At 49.9% G+C, this 21186-nt stretch overlaps 1 protein-coding gene across 7 annotated transcripts in view; it reads right to left on the minus strand.

Moving 5' to 3' along the window:
- Positions 1–21186, minus strand: part of CREBBP (CREB binding protein) — a 121921-nt gene that overhangs the window by 4033 nt on the left and 96702 nt on the right. For all 7 annotated transcript variants that reach the window (XM_026520444.4, XM_044391531.3, XM_048224881.2 and 4 more), the window contains 11 exons: positions 16237–16317; positions 14691–14747; positions 11692–11769; positions 11311–11378; positions 7221–7371; positions 6571–6717; positions 5830–5943; positions 4555–4720; positions 4144–4311; positions 1302–1463; positions 783–1064 (listed from right to left, as the gene is read on the minus strand). In XM_026520444.4, the coding sequence (XP_026376229.1) occupies positions 783–1064; positions 1302–1463; positions 4144–4311; positions 4555–4720; positions 5830–5943; positions 6571–6717; positions 7221–7371; positions 11311–11378; positions 11692–11769; positions 14691–14747; positions 16237–16317 (1474 nt within the window). The remainder of the gene's footprint in view (positions 1–782; positions 1065–1301; positions 1464–4143; positions 4312–4554; positions 4721–5829; positions 5944–6570; positions 6718–7220; positions 7372–11310; positions 11379–11691; positions 11770–14690; positions 14748–16236; positions 16318–21186) is intronic.

Below are 21186 nucleotides of genomic sequence, written 5' to 3' on the forward strand. Positions count from 1 at the left end.
CTGTGAGGGGGGACCCATCTGGGCAAGGGACAGCCCACACCCCTTCACACAGGGGCCAAGACCTCCACAGAGGGAGCCAGTGTGTGCAACCACGGGGTCCAGCAGGACAGAGCATTCTCGGCTGCTCAGCAAGGCTAGAACTGGATGCACAAATAGGGAAACCAGTCAGAATCCTGGCGGGGCCAAAGCACAGCCAGCGCCTCCTTCCTGCTCCTACCCTGGACCAGAAGGCCCGCAGATGTTCCTGACACACGGCCGGTGTTAGTGAAAAACAAGGAATAAAATAGAAGTGCTCTCTGATCATGTCTTCCTGAAAAAGTCAGCACAAACACTGCCTCCCCCTCAGAAGCCTGCCCACTCCATCTCCCTGGAAGACCAGCCCCTCCTGCTGGGGGCCAAGTGTAGCCCAGACACATGACGATGGCCCTCTGTTATGCTCAGCTGGGTCGGGACCATACATGCTCCGTGAAGGGAGAAAGGCTCCTTCCTTCCTTCCTGCCCTGAACGTGTGCTGTTGAGTCTGGAGCTGGCACAGAGCACGGATTCTCTTCTTTGTGAACTCGGAAACACCAACCTCATGACCAGTAACTCCTGGAGAGGACCAGGAGCTAGATGAGCCTTTTTCATTTGGTCATTTGGTCCCCCTGGAGAATGCCAACTATCTCACGGTTCAATCTGAAATGCTGATGCACTGATGGCAGGAGGGCTGGGGACTGACCGGGGACCTGAATGATGGCGCAGACGCTCCCCGCAGGGAGGGAGGGAGGGAGGTGCGGGCCTACCTCGCACACGGTGCAGTGCCAGCGCGTCTCCACGTGGTGCTTGCACTCGTTGCAGGTGTAGACGAAGCGGTCCTGGCCCTGGGTGTGCAGCTCCACCAGCATGCACAGTGTGGACCACTTGGACCGGCGCAAGGAGGAGAACTCCCAGTGCTTATCTCTGGCGAGGGTGAGGAAGGCGTCACGCCCGTCCATGAGGTCACAGCTGAGCAGGGGGTCAGGGTCAACGATGGGGGGCAGTGTGTTGATGACAGGCCCAGCGTGCAGGTGGATCACAAAGAAGACCTGCCGGGGAAGATGGCGTTAGCCCCCATGGAGCTGCAGCAGCTCTGCCGTCTAGGGGCCAGTCCTCTCCATGCGGCCCGTGGGCCCTGGATGGAGTGCCAGCAGCACCTTCCCCTCCTCTGGGCCGGGGTTGTGGCTTCTCAGCAGCCTCTTCTCCTTTATCCCACAGACCAGGAAGGGCCCCGGCCCGCAGCCCCGAGAGCCCGCCAACGCCCCCCCCCCCCCACGTGTCTCTACCTCTTTGTGCTTCTCCATGGTGGCATAGAGCTTCTGGGACAAGTCGTTGGACACGTTGGGCATGCTGGGCTTCTTCTTGTTGGCTCGACTGATGCTGCTTTTATTCTTGTTGGTTTTCTTGTTGTTTTTCTTCTTGGCATTCTTGCTGTCACCCTGGCTGCCCTGAAACAACATGTGAAACTGTTGCACAAGCCCGGCCCCCCGCTCTGTACCTGATACTGGGCTGGGGTACCGAGCTCCCAGCCGTGGGGGCTCTGGAAGGCCTGGCGGAGACAGAGCGAGGAGGACAGGAGCAGGGCCAGGGGTGCAGTGGTGACACTGGAGCCACGCTGGCCACATGGCAGGTCACCTCTCGGGGGAGAATACACCCCGGATGGACTCTCACAGCGTAGGGAGTCCAAGCCATCTTTCCTTGTGCCATACTGCTCCCTTCACACCACGTGCCACATGCTCAGTGCACACGGTTCCAACATCCACTGTGCACGAGATGGGGGAAAGGGGCCAAGAGAACGTGCTGTATGGGTGGAAGCAGGGGCTCCAGAAGGGCCCATCCACACCCCAGGCAGGGCTGCCCGAGGGGGAAACAACTCCCTGACCCTGCATCCTCCCCCGAGGCTCACGTGGGCCTAAAACCCCTACCGTGAGCACTCCAGCCGCTCAGTTAAAGTGCTCTTGCTCTGGAAGAACTCAGGCCCTTCGTCATTTAGGCCTCAGGGTGGAAACATTCACCATGTCTGGTCCAAAGAACTTTGTTCTCGACAAGATGAAAGAGAAGGAGAGACAGAGACACCCTTGGTGCCGAGGGGCGCTGACAGCTCCTGTCCTGGGCCCGGGGCAGAAGAGGGCTCTGGTGAAGAGCCGCGCGTTGGTGCTGCGTGAGTGCAAGATGGCAGCGGGGGAGACCGCGCGGTACAAGGAGCTCCACACATCCGCTCAAGTTTTTGGGAAGCCTTTAAACTGTTCTAAAAATTAAGCTGACTTTAAAACAGTTGTAAAAGAAATAGATTCACTGCACAAAGTTCAGAGAATATAGCCAAATAAGAAAAAAAAGTTTTTTTGGCCGCCCAGAGCAGCAGTGTTCTGGTTTTTCTTCTTGGAGTTGTACCTACATGTGGCTCCTGCGGGTGGTTCTCCTCACGGAGCTGGGGTCACACACGTGACGCTGCAGCCTGTCCCTTCCCCACTTCCCCCAATGGCGAAGCAGCCATCCGGCCCAAGGGCCATCCTCAACTGAAGCCACCACCTGCCACAGGGTCCTGGGGTGTCCGCAGGGTGGGACCTGCCTGCTGCGTCTGTGGACTGGACACAGGAGACCAGGGTCTCTCTCCACAACGGGCAAGTCCCTGACACCGCAGAGGCTGGTACGGCACCACTGCCAGGCCAGAGATAGGCAGGTCCTCCTCGGACAGGACACCCAGCCAGGGCCTGCGTTCTGCCTCAGAGGCCGCTCCACCATCTGGGCACAGACCCTTTCCCCCTTTCCTCTCTGCCTTGACCCCCTGCCCCAGAGCCCCAGATCTGTGTTGTGACTCAGGCCACCTCCCATTCAAGGAAGGTGCAGGCAGTGGCCATCATGGAGAGGGACCTGGGCTCATAGCTCAGCTCTGCACTCTCTCCTGCCAGAACTCCCTGGTTTCCACTCAAATTTGGCCCACCCAAACAGAATCTCCGGTAGCCTCCCAAAGACCCCAGTGGAGCAGATCCTCAAGCCCTAAATCCCTTGACGTTGGGGAGTACGGTTATCTGTGGTCAGATGACAGATTCTGCCTCCAGGGAGGCCCCAGCAAAAGGACCCACGCAGCAGACCCCGATTTCTGAGGTCCGTCTTGCACAGCCCCTCTTGGGTATTAACAGGCGTCTCTGCAGCCAGTTCTTGTAGGACTTCTTTCCCAAATGTGCTTCCCAGCCTCCTCCTTTGGGTAGAGGCAGCAGCACTGACTCAGCTGCTCAGGGCCCAGACCCAGAAGGCAGCCCTGATCCAGGATATCCCTTACACACCACAGTGATCCGCCCCAAGTTGTGGGGCTGCTACTCTCAAAACACATCATACACTCCCCACTCCTTCTACAGCTATGAACCGAACGGAAACCCCCATCTTCTCCTCCTTGGACATCCCGAACACACACACGCTTGCACCCAACTCGAGCCCTCACACCATCTCCTCCTTCTGCCAGCAGCTCCCGCTGGGACGGTGTGGGTTCCTTCTCAGCAGGTCAGCCTCTGCCACCTCCTCAGACAGGCCTCTGGTCCGATCTCGGTGCCCCCTTTCCTTATAGCTCCTACGGCTGCCTCAGAACGCACCTGTTTTCCCTACTAGAACACGCACCCCGTGAGGGTAGGGATGGAGTCCCTACAGAAGCAGCTCACCACTGCACTGCGGAGCACAGAGCCCAAGCAAGGTGGGACCTGGTAAGCAGGGTGAGTGCCCGAAGGCAATACCAGACGCAGGGCTGTCTGGTGGGGTGGGCTGGCTCATGACAAAGTGAAAGAAAGAGGCCTGATGACCAAGGGGTCTCCTTCTCAGGGAAGGTCTGTAGTTAGCGGCCTGGCTACTGACCACGAGCACCCAGCTCTGTCTATCTGCTCTGTGCTGCCTGGCAGGAGGCCCTTCTCTCTCGTCTTTCCGCACCTCCACACCGCCAGCCCTGCTCAAGATGCCAGAGCCAGCAGCTCCCGTCTGCCTTCTCCCAGGTGACGTGTCTCCAGCCCTGACCTGCGGTAGCTGGTGACAAGGGGAGGGCACGTGTGAAAACAGCACCACCGACAAAGGCCATGGCCTGGGGCCCCGACAACAAGCGTCCACTCCCCTCGGCGTGTGGCTGGGCCTGCTGCGTCTCCTTACCTCTGTGGTCTCGCTGGCCGCAGTGCTCTCCTCCTTCTTCCTCTCCTCTTCTTCTTGCTCCAGCTCCTTAATGCTCTCCTCCAGCACATTAGGCCAGAAGTCACCCTCAAAATAGGGCAGCTCCTTGGCGCTGGTGAGCCTGTCCTCAGTTGCTTGTTTGAAAATGTCCTGGAGAGTGAAGGAAGCACAGCGGAGAAGAGGGAAGTGAGTGGCGCTCCAGGCAGGGCCGCAGGGGCCACACTGCCGGGTGAGGACAGGGCACCGTGCCTGCTCTCAGGCTGCCGACTACAAATCTCGACGGACTGCACGTGAGGTGCTTCTCCGTCTTTCCTCTACGCTCTTCTGCTCCTCATAGGTTGAGTCCAGCTCTGACACACACGAGCCACCACGCCCTGCTCCAGCCCCGGGTACCTTGTAGTCGTGAATGATCCTCTCCGCAAACGCCTTGTCCAGCATCTTCTTGTACCACTCCTGGAGGCGCTTTGGTTTGGGGATTTTCTGATCAGGGGGGTGGCAATGGAAGATATAGTCGTCTCCTTCACTTGGGGGGCAGGCCCAGATGTGTCCTGTTACATACCTGCAGGACACAGACACAATTCAGACCACAGGGCTGACTGAAAGCCTCCCTGCCTCTAAGGAGTAACAGCTGAGGAGCACGCACCAAAGCAAGGACAGAAAAAACTAGAAAAAAGGAAACAAAGAAATTACCACGATGCTTACAGCAAAATCTAACAGGCTTAGAGCAGTCCCAAACCAGTGTGCAGGGAAGTGGTGCGTGGGTGGGCGAGGCCGAACCTCTGCATGCAAGAGCACACCTGGAAACCAGCCCGCAGAGGCTCCCTCTCAGGGTGTGCATGCCAGGCAGGGGTCAAGGCTCCAAGAGTCCTGTCAGTACGGGACAGAGCCTGGGAGATGTGGCTCTGAGGCGCGTGGAACAGCTTATGCCCAGGGATGTGCCTCATTTCCTAACTACCACTTCCTGTGCAATGGAGAGGCAGCTGGGTATCTCTCTCTAAGGGGTCAAAGTCAAAATAAATCTGTCACTCTGTTAGAGACATGTCAGTCAAATACCTCTAACTTTCTCAAATTTGGAAAGGGATGAGACGGATCTAGAATGTTGAAACACAGAAAAAAGCAGATACAAAAGACCAGCATCCTGTAGGATCCCATTCATATGACACGTCCAAAAAAGGCCAACTTATATACAGAGAAAGTAGGTCAGTGGCCGCTGGGGGCAGGGGTGGAATAGGGATTAACAACAAAGGGGTGTGGGGGTCCCACTACTGGGTGGAGCACAACGCTTGGAAATGGATTTACAGCCGTGGCCACACTGCTTGGTGAAGTCACTAAAAGTCACTGAAGTGTATGTGGACACAGGCAGATTTTATGATACACAAAATACTCCTTTTAAAGTTTAAAAAAAAAAAAAGAAAGACTAAAATAGGAAAAAGAGTGAGAAGAGCACAGGAGGCAGGGCAAGCATGTGTGTGGTGCTGGGGAGCCCAGATCTGCATGGCCCAAGGGAGCGTCTGGGAGGAGGGGCTTGGGAGACCTCTGAACTGATCTGAGGACGTTAAAATAAAAACACATACGACTTTAAAAAATACTCTGGTTATTACATAAAACACACACTGAAAATTAAAAATAGGATTTTTATTAGTTCTGAATAATCTGAATTAAACTCACCCCAATTTCTTCACGTATTCTAAATATCCAATAAGGATCTCATGGTAAACAGCTGTCCGGAGGCATCGGGGCCGGAAGAAATGAATACTGTCCAGGTAAGATATGTACACACGCCTGGGGGGGCAGGTAGGAAGAGATGAATTGGTATCTCCTAACCTTGAAACCAAATACCAACATCCAGAAAAAGCTCAAGAAATAAATTCTGTTTTCGTAGCATTTACATTGGCGGCCACAGACAAGATGTAAGAAAACTCGCATCACTAACTGCCACCGTCCAGGAATAAATGGTCCCATCGCCGGACCAAGAGCAGTGGATCGCCCACCACGGAGAGCCACGGGAAGGCCGGGGCATCTCCCAGTTCCCTCTCACCCTCATTCCTGACTGAACATGAAGTAACCCCTGGCTGAGGTACTTTGTTCTTACCATGCGTGGGCCCATGGAGGGATCCCCACCCCTCTCTGTAGGTTTACCTGCCCCAGGTAAGACAGGACAACAGCAAGACCAGGACTAGAACCCATGAGTACTCACTACGCAAAACACGCTTTGAACAGTCATCAAAACCCTTCATTTCTCACTGGCTTAATGGAAAACTCAACTAACTAGTTTGGTTGGTTAGGCATGGCTTATTTGATTTAAACCCAGGTATGGAGCACACAGGTTCTCCAAGACACTTGGGGGTCTCGGTCTGCTGTGACACCGCGGGCCCACTGACGTGTACCCAAGAGGAGGTGGAGGACTACCTTGTGTTTGGAGGGGGGCAGTCAGAGCCGTACTCCTGCACATGCATCCCAAAGAAGCACACATCCACTCCATCAATTTCCTCAAAAGCAAAGAGTGCTTTGGTTCGATATGGGAAAGATTCAGACATTTCCCCAGAATCCACGAACCTGAAATAAAAGTCAGAGCCTAAGGTTTGCACGCGTCACTGTTTCACAAGGTGCTTTATACATGAGACCTGCTGTTCTAAACCCGCGCAGTGTAGAGGAACTGAAGGCCTGCTCACCTCTGCTGCCTGCTCTGCCCACCAGCTCGGCCTTGGGCAGCTCGGAGCTGTGACCCTATTCTTTGTGACACAGTCTCGCTCAGCCAGGAATTTTACCTCCCCTGATGAATATGGAATACTGACAGAAGGGCTGACTATACCTTACATGCTGAAAACACCTTTAAATTCTACAAACTCTAAGGTTATTTTTTCAGTACTCTCTATACCCAATGCAGGGCTCAAACTCACAAGCCCAAGATCAAGAGGCGCATGTGATACTAACTGAGCTAGCGGGGCGCCCTGAATTATACAAACTCTTTAAAGTCTTGCCAGGGAGTGGGGCTTTGGTTAACCAGGTACGGGACCCCTCAAACAGCGCGTTACAAAACAGCACGTGTGCACACAAACCGTGACTTCATCCCAGGCTTGACTTCCACAGTCTTGTCTGAGCTGGCCACCACACGGACAAAGACCTCCCCGGCTTCAGGATGATTCTGTCGCCGCAAAAACTTGTTGACTCGGTCTTCCAAGTGGTTGCCCAATCGTGTGGTCTGTAGTCCTGGAAAGTCCAGAACAAGCAGGTGAGGGGGCTTCGGATGGGCTATGGAGAAGGTGGCTGAGGCCACAGAGCCTGCCTGTCTTATACTGCAGTCTAATTTTTTTCATCTTAAAGATTTTATTTATTTGAGACAGAGAGAGAGAGCGTGTGTGCGCGCGCACACACAAGCAGGGGGAGAGGCAGGAAGAGGGGGGAAGCAGACTCCCCGCTGAGCAGGGAGCCCAATGTGGGGCTGGATCCCAAGACCCTGAGACCATGACCTGAGCTGAAGGCAGCCGCTTAACTGACTGAGCCACCCAGGTGCCCCTAATGCAGTCTGATTTTCTAAGGATTAATGCCTTCCAAATCCAGAAGGGACCTAGCCTGTCCTACAAGGTGAGCATTTAAGGGAAAGGTGGACTCTGGAATCTCAGGTACTCCACACACTCGACGACTGCTGTCATTTAAATGCCCACATATTTCCATCTTTTTTTTTAGCTGCAAGGGCAGAAGAGCCACGAAGGCAGACTGAGGGCTGTGGGGTAAAGTGGAGGGAGCAGACACAGGGGCCAACTGCCTCCCATGCCCTGGCCCTGATGAGGACACGATCTGGCCCCGGGCGCCCCCACGTGGCTGCTCAGTGTCACAGCTGTGCCCGCAGCCAGAATCCACGCTGGAGGAACTCCGCTTTCCCTGGAGGGCAGGGCTGCTCTCCCCTTCCTGGCCAGTTCAGAGGAGTCTGGCATGCAGCCTTGGGATCCCATCCCAGGCAGGAGCTCACACACCATCAGAACCCAGTTCAGTCCTGAACCCCCTCCACACCTTCCCTCTCCTAGGGATGCCCCAGGTGTGGCCACCATGACAGGTCTTTTCCAGATAAAACACTGGTCACAACATAAAAACTCTGCATAAGGGGGAAAGACTAGAAGGAAAAGCTGCAGAAGGTTAACAGTGATTATTTACAGATATGGGATTTGAAAGATATTTTCTTCTTTATACTTACTGATTTTTAAATATTTACTACATGGATGAGAAATATTTTTAAAAAGCTATTTGGGATTTCCTAAGATTCCTTACTGAGGCCAAGAAGTACCTGGAAAATTTAGACTGACTTTCTAAATTCCATTTTTCTGCAATTAACATACAAATGGTGGAGTTTTTTTTGGTGTAAGTTATACCTGCATACAAGTGATTTAGAAAGAAAACACTACATGAAGACGAAATAAAAACCCCCACAGAAAAATAAAAACTTGAAAAGCTATAAAGCTGAGGGGAAAAGTGATTTATGATGCATTTCACACCTGGAAAGGCACGCCTTCCACGTAGCCCTGCAAGCTCTGCTGAGCGCTGTGGCCGTGAGAGCCGGCCCAAGAAACACAGAACCAGGTGCAGAGGGTCCCATGGGCCGTCCCATCCAACCCGCAGCAGCCCCTGGTGCAGACCCTCACGTTCTCACCCCTGCAGGCCCTCCCATGTCACCGCTGAGCAAGTCTGGCTTCCCTCATGAGGCAGTTTCTGATCCTGTCAGGCAGGACCCTGCTAAGAAGGAGCTTCCCTTCCCTTGTCAACATTGGACCCTACCCACTGATTTTCAAATAGCAAATGGAAGAATAAATCTTTAAAATTAGGTTTTTACTTTTTTCTTCAAATGACCTGAATTGTTACTAACAACAACAACAAAAAATCTTTAAATGAGACCTTATATGACAATCTTGTTATGGGGACCAAACTGAGCGCTGTGAAGGTGCTGAGGGCTGGAGAGGGGCCCCTGTGGCCCCTAGAAGAGCAGCTGCTCAGAGATGCAAACACGGGAGGTGCAGTTGCTCCTGTGGCAGAGGAGCCGTCCCCAGCAGAATGACTTCAGGGAGCATCACACCCCTTGTGTCCGACACACACAGCTCTGCCTCGTTCTGCCACGCTTTCCAGTTTTCCAGAGAGTGGCCAGCTGCTCGCTCTCATGTCCCCGTGGCTCCTCCTCATGCAGCGGGGGCCGTCCTTACACACCCTTCCTGCATGCATGCAAACAATTTCGTGGGACATGCGAGTACAAGTGCAATCGCGGAGTCTGAAAACGAACACTCTCGATCGTAGTCCCCCTCTCCCCAGGCTTTCCATGTGCACTTCCACCCAGAGCATGTGACGGGGACTTTTCTGCCCCTTTACGTGATCAAATCCTTCGGCCTTCTGCTTTCCGACATCAGGGCTGTCCCATCTCCAGGGAGGCTTCTCACAACCCAACACAGGGACTCTGACTCGGAAGCTTCTCCAGTGGTTCCCCTTCTCCCTCCACCTGGCTGGGCTGGGTGCAGTGCAGGGTGTCAGGTACGGAGGGGTGGTGGGTGGAGGGGAACGGTCCGTTGCTGACCGTCCTTCAGTGACTCGTCAGCCACACGGGGCTGGTACAAATGCGAATGAGGCAGCCCATCCTTTGCGGCTTAGACTCTCTCGAAGGCTGTGCCCACACGTCCACACCAAATGACGCTGGGTGGCCAGACATCCAAAGTTCTGTCAGTGAGTGTTGTACATCTTCACCCTAAGGCTCATGTCGCAGGCACACTTTTGGGCTCTTCTGCCCCCATCCACTGCCAGCTGCAACTACTCTCTGACCCAGGCCTGGATCTCCTGGCAATTGTGTTCTGGGGATGAGGCTCTGGCCCAGGAAAGTATTTCTAGCTTGTTGACTGGTTTAGTGATCTCACTCCAAATGGACCCTCTAAAGCAGGGGTTCTCATTGGGAGAAACTGTGCCCGCCAGGGGAACATCTGGTAATGTCCGAGACATTTCTGAAGGTCACCACTCATGGGAGTGGCGGTCGTGTCACTGGCGTTTAGTGGGTAGCAGCCAGAGATGCTCTTAAAATCCTAGAAAGCGTAGGACAGCCCCAAAATAAAGAATTATCTGGCCCTGAATGTCAATGGTGGCTCAGTTGAGAAACCCTGATCTGAAGAGAAATATTACAATAATTTGTGAGTTTATCAGTATTTCAAAAGATTTTTTAAGTATGAGCTTACGTTATAGGATAACTGTGGATTTTGGTAATGACAGTCTGTCCCTGAATTAGCAATGACTTCCTCCTTGCCTGCCCCCCCCTTTTCCTCCCCCTGGTGTGGGATCTCTCTCTCCATCCCATCTCGCTCCCACTCTCTGCTCCTCAGATGGCAGGCGACAGCTGCAGGCAGCGCTGCACAAGCGACCTGTAAAGGCCCCACTGCAGGTGGCGTTCTTACTCGGGGTCGCTGTGAACTCAGCAAAGGACAGCTCAGGGACGTCATGCTGTGCAAGTGGCCCCTAGCCCTCGAGAACCAAGCCGACAACGATCATACTGTACACTTTTGAAAAGAACGCTATCTCTGAAAGAGTCAAGACTACCCAGGAAGAGTTCCTTGGAGTAGCAACAGGCTGCTCTCTATGTGGAGAGACACCAGCAGCTGCCCTAAATGCAGCAGCAACCCTCACAAGTCCTCGTGCAGACTGGGCTCTGCCAGCCCTGGCTGGCGGTGGCCGACTCCAGCAGGCCAGGGGCCGTGGCAGCCGATGGGCCAGTCCCCGCCCCACAGGTGCCCAGGGCTGAGCATGCTGGTCACAACAGGATGTCAGAGTCGGTGTGGGGGGATGTGTATGTTGGGGGAGGGGGGTCTTATTTCTGAGCTATTTAAAAGGATCCGCTGACAGATTTTCTCTCTCAGAATTTACAAAGTTTTATGATATATCTGAGCTTTCTAAACTTTCATTTAAAACATGGACTGACCATAAAGCTAGTTTTCACGTAAAGATCACGCCCGGTGATTCCATGGAGGGGTAAGACCAGACAAGTATGAAGTGTGGAAGGTAAACTCACACTACAGAGCCTCACACAAGTAAGCCCCACGGCTGCATGCGGAGAGGACCTGCAGGAAGACTGGGAAGGGGGACAAGCCCCTCACACGCAGATGGGGAGACAGAAGCCCTTCCACAACTTACTCTTAGCACTGAACTTGTTTTCTTTCCGAGTTCTGCCAGTTTTCTTCAAACAGTTGTCGCACACAAAGCTGCAAAAAAAGAATGGGTATGATCAGAGTGTATAAGAGAGCCTAGGCTGCCAAACCAGTGACACGCGGCTCGCACGCGTTTCGTTGGCATCACTGTTCTCAAGTGAAGAGGCCGCCTGCTTTGAGTCTACAATCCCTAAAGCAGGCAAATACTTAGGATGTAAATAAACTGAGAACCGGCTGCCACCCGGCTTCCCTCTGGAGCTCTTGCTGACAGCAGCGGTGGATGCCCGGCAGCACGCCCCTCCCTCCAGCCTGGCAGAGATGCTTTCCCTCCTCCAAGATCACAGGAATTCACCAGGAAACGACTCACCCTGAAGGCCAAATGATGTCATAGTGTAGAACACAAATCTGATGCATCTTCCGGCCACACTCCTTGCAATCGACAAAACTGGAAGACAAAGAGAGTGCGCTCTGACGCACACGGAAACACGCGTGGGGGCTGCCTGTGTAGCGTGTGCCGTGTTCACACCTCGTCCTCTGGATCACTTCCTGTATCTGTGGTGTTAATGCTTCTGCTGATTGATCCAGCCACATTGTGCTTTATTTTTCCTTCTAAAGGAAGCTCGACGCCCAACGTGGGGCTCCAACTCACAACTCCAAGATCAAGTCACAGCGGTATGATACTTCCTACGAGAAAGCGGACTTCCTCCAGTTCTCTGTACAAATGCCTATCCCTTGCTTCTTCCAATCTCCTTTGCAACCAGAAATGTTACTTTCAAAAACTGCTCTGATAGAGGTGTATTTTACAGGCCAGTATTTCTGACATTACTATGCATCTTCAAGACCACTGCTTGCTCTAGGTGACCGCACATGCCCAAACTGCCTCAAGTAACAGAGAACAAGGCTTCCAGTGTCAGAAACACTCGCTCCTAAGCCTAGGTCCAGGAAGCATGTGCTCGGAGTCAGCTACAAAGGTGGGAAGTGTCAAACTGACTGGTAAATGCCGGCCTTTATTCACGTAAGCACCGGAGAGCAGGGCTGCACCAGGCCATTCACCATCTGTCGCAGCCCCCACCCTGCCTCACCTGGGCCCTGTCACCTCATTTGGGAATCTTAGTTGCCAACATGCATGGACGTCAAAACCTATTTTTTCAGCCACTCCCTTACCACCACAACGTACGCCTTGAGGAAGGCTTAAGAGACTAGAAAGTACCACACTTCCCCCCAACTCTGCTGGGTGCTGGCTCTTCCTATCAGTTATGCACACTCTCACCACTGCCCCTGCTGAGCAAGCTTTCAACCACAGATCCAGCCTAACCACCTCCCCCCGCCCCCCACGGTGGCTACTCTGTTCCTGTTTGGTCCAGAGGGGAAAGGACACATATGTGCAAAGCATGTACACCAGTGTAGCACTGCTGCCTAATTCACCGTCCAGCTAGCACTCTTTGGCAACCCTGTGCTGCTGCCACCTCCCCACCCCCGCCCCATATGGTGGCTGCTCTGCTCCAGACCTTGCTCCTTCCTCTAGTGCTGCCTCACCCCCAACCAGCTCCTTCTCTGAAAACTCAGGAGCGGAGCTCATCCTCCATGTTAAGAACTGAAAGGGTCAGCAGGCAATACCTCCCTCTGTTTCTGTGCCCCCTCCAGAGACCCTCCACTCTCAACTCTTTCCTCCTATGTCAGGGAAGAGGACTATCCAAAACAAAACAAAAAACAACAACAAGAAAAAAGCATGTTCTAGACCCGACTCTATCAATTTTGAATTTCAGCCCCCCCTTCCCCCGCGAACCTATTATTAACCAAGTGGCTGGCTGCCATTCCCGCGTTTCCGGTTCCCACAGGAGCACCTTGGCAGGCCACCTAGACTGGCCCTTCTCACTCCCATGGTGCAGCTTCTTGGACCAAGAGGCCCTTCTCTATTTAGGTCAAGCTTCAACTTCCCACTTTCTGCCTGAGTTGTTGCTCTCAGTCTCCTAACTAGCTTCCCTACTTCCTAACTAGAAATCAAAGTCATTTCCTCGCCTGGTAAATCCACCTCATAGATCCAGATGATCTTTCCATAACAGAAACCAACAGTCCTTCAAAACCTCCCCAGCACATTTAGGAGGAAAACTACATGTCAAAGAACAGTGTGAGTGGCCCTTCAGCCAGGACCTTCCACCTGCTCGCCCTGTGGGACTCCATGCACGTTCCCTACCCACCAAGGCCTTGAGCTGACCTGCAGTGTTGTCGAACATCCTGTGTTCTTTTGCGTTTTTGTGCCTAGAATGCTCTGCCCACCCCCGCCCCGCACCTGCTGCCAGACGAGTGTCCCCTTCTGCAGGATGCCACTCAACACAGGCCAAGCCTTCCATCCCTGGAGCACCTTACTGTGTGTGCTATGATCCATCTACCTCTTCTACCAGAAGACAAAGAGCAGAAGGAGGGAGCCCCCTCATTCATCTGTGTATTCCCTACATTGGTGCCTAGTATTTCGAAGTACTTTATTTTGAAACTGAAAAGTGAAACTGCAAAGCTGAGTAGGGGGACATAATGTGAACAGGGACATGGGACAATCAGGAGAGACACTCCACTGGTCACAAAAGATACGGGGCGCAACCCGGAGCTCCTGCAGTGAGCGTGCCCTCCTAACCACGTGAGCTCCCAGTAGGAAAGCCCAGTTTCAAAATGAGGCCCTGGTCTTTCACTGCAGCATCTGGTCTCCCCAGAGCTGGGGCGTCGGGGACACGGGAGGCAGGACCTATTTCCTGGCACCCAAACTTCCAGCGGCGTTGGAGCCTGTGCTCACCTTCCTGAAGTGACACAGCACAATGGGCATCGACACACACTGGGTGCTCTCAGGATCTGGCTTTGGGGACCTGGAGGGACCACCCCACGGAGGCAGCTCTGAAGCCTCTTTAGGGATGATCACAAAGCAAACTTGGCAAATGAAGCGCCCTCACTGATTCCTGCTATTTATTTTTAGAGCGTCGTTCCTAAGAGGTTTTCTTCCTGAAATTTCCCTTTAAGTGAGATTAGGTCCTCCATCAATCTTCCTACCTTTAGTCCCTGAAGTCACCCTGAACGCTAAGTAGCTTCTCAGTAACAATGATGACCAGCTTCTCAGAGAGGTTCTGACAGAACCAGAACATCCACCTAACCTTATCGCTGCTGAAATTCACTAGCTAGAGAGCACGCTACAGGGACACACGTTTGGTTTGAGTTAAAAAAGAAACCGTATCTGAGATAACTTTATACAAAAAATCCCACCCAGGGCAACACATTTCCAATGTTCCAACAGTGCCTTCTCCTGCAGGCCAGTCACAAGGAGGGATTTTCCAGATCGGAAACTAAAATCCAAAAGTGAGAAAGAAATCACTATCTACTCACGGTTCAGGATCTAAGGTATCATTTTTCTTCTTTTCAAACTGATCCTTTGAAATTGTCCTTGTTTAAAAAAAAAAAAAGAAAAAAAAAAGAGAAACGTTAATTAACTAAATTTATCTGCTGAGTCTAAACTACAGGGTCTGTGGGATATTATTTGGTAACTACTTTTTCAAATAAGAAGTAAATAATGGTCAGCCGAAATCTCAAGTAGAAGTAATGATGGCATGAGCATATAAAATTTATCTCCACGAAAGCACTACCATCTGTTTTTCTCTATCTGCCTTGGGATATTTCCTCCCAACTACCACCAGCACTTACTATGAGATCCAAACCTATAAATTTTCAATCAAATCTGCATGGTGAATGGCTCCTTGATCTGATGGATAACTGGCATAATCAATTCTTCTAATTATAATAGAATTAGATGACACAAGATCAGCATCTACTGGGGGATATTTTATCTATTCTTAAAGGACTGAAGACCTGGTTTCTATACTGTCCTTTTGTTATGATCAGTGTATATATGAATTATTTCGGATTCATGGAACTGTATAATCCAATTATCAATCACATAATTGGATCAAAGAATTAAGACTACAAGGGATATAAAAATAATGAGTATGTAGCATTTCAGGCATTTCAGTTTGTGTGTCTCACGAGTGGCTGCGGTTTGTTCTGTGTTTGGATAGAGGAAACGTGAAGTGCACGGTCCTAGACTGCTGGAAGCCGCTCCGGTGGGAAGCCCTTCTGCCTGTGGGGACGGTCACACGAGCAGACTTCCCCACACGGCAGAAATCACGGCAGAGTCAGGAGAAAAGAGAGAACACAAAACGCTGGCAGTCCTGGGTAGGCATGGTGGCTGGCGGGTTTTGGTATCTCAAGCATGTAAGGGGGTTGACCATTCAGTTGGTGGATTTACTCTTTCTGGCCACATTCTGACTATGAGACCACTCAAAGGTGAACTCAGTGAAGGAATCAATGAACCAACTCATGCCTGTGCACGCCAGAGCACGTGAGCAAGAGGCACCATTCCAGCAAGGAAGGAGACGTGTTTCCACTCTGGGGTCTCACTGTCTGTGTTCTAGGACAGGCTCTGTGGCTTCCAGGACAGAGGTTTCAGTGGAAGATGGGATGAAGGCTCAAGAGGGGGTATGTATGCAAGATTCAATTTTCGCTACTGGCAGTTCTGTCAAAAGGGTGAACTGGTTTCTGAGATGTAACTGAAAATTTACAATTCCCCCAAACAGAGGAGGACCACCAGAAGGAAAAGGCAAGTGTTTTAAAGGAAGAGGTGGAGCAAGGTTGAGAGAGACCAGTGAACTGCAGTGGGGGCTGTAGCATCACGGCCTTAAAAGGAGGGGAGAACGTGGAGGTGGGCCTGGTGCTCAGCTCAAGAGCTGCACTCCCCAAGTATAAGTGTGGGTGTCGTGAGTATGAAAAACACACCACACAGCAGTCAGATCGGCAGAGGAACTTCCCTTTTAATCATGGGCAAGAGGGAAAAACAATTAAGAGTGAACCCCGAGAAAAATGACAGGATAGTACTTACGTCTGGGGCTGTGAAGGGTCGTCACCCAGGGTAACATTCTCCCCCTGGATCTCTGTGAAACACTTCTCACAGAAATGATACCTGTCAGCAAGAAGGCCATACTTGGGTGAACTGGTCCATCATAACACACAGCCACCCAAGCAACGAAGCCACCAATCAGAGCAGGGCAGATCACCACGACGAAGGGGGGGCGTTGTTGGTTGATTGATGGGTCAGTGAGGACAATGGAAGGAACAGGGGCAGGTGGGGAAGGGCAGGATTAGAGAACAGGGAAGGGAACAGATAGCACAGACATAGAGGTAAGACGCAAACACCGAGACAACACAGAGCAGAAAGCCAAGGCAAAGCTTGATTAGCATTCGGTCTCACTGCACACATCACAGGCCATCATCGCTAACAACGGCTGGGCTTGGGCCAGCTCCAAAGAGCAGTTTTCAAGGAGTTGTTAATACTAGAATCGCAAGGAGCCTCAATTTAGGAGTTTGACTTTTGTTATTACTTAGAGAAAATAAAATATAACTCCAGGGTTTGCGATGGAAAAAAATTCACTTTTGAACAAAATAGTCTGACAAAGGCCTTAAAAAAGCAATTATTTTTCAAAACGGCAAATTTATGCTTGACAGCAATTCACAGATTTTATTTCCGGTAGTAAGCCAGATCTTTAAAGGTACTAAAAATATTGAGCACACAGAACTGGTTTTAATTTTTTCCTGTTATTTTTCTCATGTTAATCACTTAGTTAATTGTGTTATAATACAAATGAAACCAAATCCATATTCTAGACAAACATTTAACAGAAATGCAGTCGGGGTCAAAGACTTTCCAGCCATTTATCAGTACGAATGTACAGAGGAAACAAGCTGTGATATATTGTATAAACAATACAATATATGTAAATCCATGAACAATCTTAAAGACTTTTAAAATTCAATTCTAAGCTTTGGTTTAAACTTTTTGGTAATGGGATCAATCGTTCACCAATCTGAGATCCTCAGTGATTAACAGCTCTGACTTGGTGACAATCCAAGTTAAGCAAATTTAGAGAGTTGATCTTTAAAGCACAATCTGCATTTGAGAAATTATCCATCACCCCAATTTCTTGAAAGATAATATGGAGCTTGGGCTTGAAGTATCAAATAAGAACAATTAAAAACTATTAAATGTTTGGAAAGGACAAGCATGAGAAATCAACGAAAATGCAGGCTGGTGCTGCATAAAACAAGATGGGCACACAGGAATACCGTAAAAATAAACAGGCCGGATGGAGGTGAACTGTACAAGCGGAGAGGAGGAGTTTAAGGCAGTGGCAGCAGCACAGTCAAATGTGGTTTTAGTGCTCAAAACTACGTCTACAAGATGCCACGAGGATTAGTGTTAAAGACACTGTGACGAGACTTGGAGCGCCACACCGCACGGACACGCGCAGGGCACGCGGCAGCTTGCAGGGTCACTCACGCACGCGCACACACAGCTGCAAAGGACGGAGGCTCAGGCCCCTGCCTGACGGTCTGCCTCCGTTACTGCTCAGGTCAGTCCCCCTCAAGTTCTAATTCTAGTCTGAGTTAAACGCACTGAGCATTTTGTCTGCTGTACTTCTCTGACTAAACACAGAGTCCATTAAAAGCACGACACTGCAGAGCATGCACCCATCTCAAAATGGCCCCATCTTTTAGCTTGCTGAGGAGGAACACGAGAGAGTCACTGTGGGTAGCAACTGGATTAATGAAAGTTTCTTCTGGAACCAGCTTATTTAGGACGATTCGATCAATGAATTCTGCCAAGATTAAAAACTCTGACCAGGAACAAACAGATAAACATTGCTGTTTAAAAATATCTGTATCTATATGTTCTCCTGAATCAACTGGCTGTTCACTGTTTGTAAATATGCGTACGAAGCCTTGAAATCACGTGGTAAAAAGAACTTCCATGTGCAGGAGGGCGTGATCATCACTGGCACAAAAGAATTAAAGTACAGAAACCATAACCCAATTCAGGGGTGACCAGGGCAATATGCAAAAAAGATATCCCCCTTAACACCAAGTGTCTCCCTTTGAAAATAAAACTTGGACTTGAGTGTTCCAACTCATTTTATCACCAAATGTATAGCCGCTGCAGGTGAGTGAAAAGCTGAACTCATCTGGAAACGAAATCACCATGATAATTACACGTGAGGGAAAATGGCTTTAAAATCCTGGACAAACTCCTAGCTTTTATTCAAGCAAGATATCAAGCCCAGGAACACCCAGGAAACAAGAATCCTAAGCCCACCATTTTCTAGTGGTGGAAACCAGCCCAGAACGCAGCACTGATGGCTCAAGGGCAGCCCCTGCAGTTGTGGAAGCCTACAGTCTTGGTGTGTAACTAGCTCTCACCTGCAAAGAACCTCAGGGTTAGAAAGTGGGAGGCACAGAGAGAGTTAACACGCTCTACTGCCTGTCACAGAGCTAGCAGAGACATTGGAGAATCGAACCTGCTGGGGTTTGAGAAGGGGAGGGGAAGGCCCAGCCCTCCCTTAGGTGCCCTCCGGAGAGCTGGCGACAGTCTGGAGAAGGGGCACAGACACCCACTGGTCAAGTCTGCTGAAACCGCCTTGGCAATCAGTGGGGGACAGATGGGAATGCCAGAATGCCCCCACATTATTACCTAGTCCAAACTTTATTCACCCTAAAAATACAGAATGGTTCAGAAAGTCACTTTTCAATCTCGAGAGCCTTGCTGACATTAGCCTTGTGTGAAGGAAGCAATTTGATGAATATGGAATTGCAAAGGAGAAATATTTCACATAATCCGATGATGATGTGCATCTGGGTACCTAAAGTTAGCACAATGTAACTGCACAGTTTATCTATAAAGGTAATTTAATGCATGGAGTAAATTTTCAAATGCAGATTGTTTTAAGTACCGTATGAATATATAGAAATAACTGGGATATCTAAAGATAGTATCTGGAAAATCTATATAGCAGTTTTCCCAACTTGAGTTACTTTCAAATTTTCAAAGCACGGAAACAAGTGAAAATATATTCATATGCTAGTTTATATATTAGTTTCACTTGTTCAAATGGTCTGTAGGACTTTCTATTGTTTGAAATGCCCAAACAGTTTAGGACCATAAGTGCCAAAACATTAGTTATGACAACACCGGTGTTCCTAAGTAGTCAAAGATGCGAATAAAAGTGTAAGCAGTTAGGACGCTCATCGTAGTTAGGCCACTGCTTTCTTAGCCTTACACCATTGTCAACCTCTCCAAGTACAGCTTTCTAGGAAGCACACCTTGCAAGACTTGGCTAAGAAGCAGCATGCCTACACCTGAAAAATGTATCCTTTATAGAACAGAACTCCTTTATTTATGTCTCTACTCATAAGAAAAATATATTACTTTTGTTCAGTAAAGATAAAGTTCTACACAAAACTAAAACTGGACATTTCAGAGCTTTCAAAGCAACCCTGTGTTTGCACTCTGCGCATAAGCCCCTATTGGAGAGCCTGATCATATCAACTCTATTTACTTAAAAATGGCCAAAATCTGTGCAAATCAGCAAAGGCAGGGTCTCAACGGACCCGAGGACAGTGAAAAGGCCCCAAACTTTAGAAATGGTGGCAAACAACCTGCTGTCTGTTCTTCCTTCCAGACCCAAACCAGGCTGGGCATCCACTAGCAGGGGGATTTTTCAGGGAATAGTTAACTGAAATCTGTCCTCTGGAAGTTTCAGAGCTTTATTTTTGCCTGGCACATAAAAGTTTCCAAAGTGAATTCCCGTTCATTATTTCATGGGAAGTGACAACCGAGGTTGTCAGGGAAGGTGTTACTGCACCCGTATCAAGAACAAGAAGGTTAAACTTGATACGTTATGGGATGTGCTGAACGTCATGGGGCTAAAACTCACTGGAGGGGCCAGAACCCCAAGAACAGTACGTGTCACCACAGGAGCGATTCTACCACGAAGGGATTGTGGTATTATTTCAGACGTTCCTATCGATAGAAGAGGAAACTGAGATAGGAAGTAAGTTCCAGGTGTGAACGTTATTTTTAGGGCAGGGGTACAGGGCTACACTCTTGTCACCCCCAGAACAAGCACCAGCGTCTCACTCTGCCATGGAGCCAGGACGAGTGGGCTGGGCAGGGCTTAGAAATCTCTCCTTGAGACACTTTTTAGGTCAACAGTTTCCTCTACCTCTCTTTTTAAGTAGGATTTTGATGGGAGTATCGTAAATATGATTATCATATTTACGTATCATATCGTAAATACGATAATCATATCGTAAATATGATTAGGTATTTTTAAAAAATTCAAGTCCTTTAAAAGCATAATTAGAAGACAAATATTTCAAAATTCCAAATTATTCAGGCCTGAACAAATAATAACAAAATGCCCTTTACTTATCTTCCTCGAAATAACAGGACATATGTAATCACGGTAAGCAGACAAGATCAAGTAATCAAAATATCAAACCCTAATGCAGACATTTAATACTCGAACCCAAAGCGGCACCTTGGTCACACACATTTCACCGCCTGTCCCTAACACGAGGCAAAGCAACTGCTGCATGTGACCGAGATTTACCACTGGTGCCTCCAGGCATGATGCCCTCACGCTGTGGCAACATGGAGCCACGAGAAGCAACAGATACAACTAAATTTAATTTTCAACCCCCCCAACTGTGGAAGTTGTATTTGTATGGCAAATGAGCAACAAAAAATATTATTTCCATTCTCTTCTGCTTAAGACAGGACATTCAGCCATCTCCACATTTCAAGAGAATGGCAAAGATTTCTCGAGGACGCCTCACTCCTAAAACCCTGAAACGGCCATCCTGTGACAGGGGAGTTCATGTGGAACTCAACAAGAATGCTCATTCAGTGTTGTGCTATTAATTAAAACAAAAACTCTTTAAGTCTAAAGCTTTTAGTACTTTTTTAGATAAATTATCACTAATTCAAATCTTTCTA

Source organism: Ursus arctos, unplaced genomic scaffold (assembly GCF_023065955.2).
Source record: "Ursus arctos isolate Adak ecotype North America unplaced genomic scaffold, UrsArc2.0 scaffold_2, whole genome shotgun sequence".
Classification (NCBI taxonomy): domain Eukaryota; kingdom Metazoa; phylum Chordata; class Mammalia; order Carnivora; family Ursidae; genus Ursus; species Ursus arctos.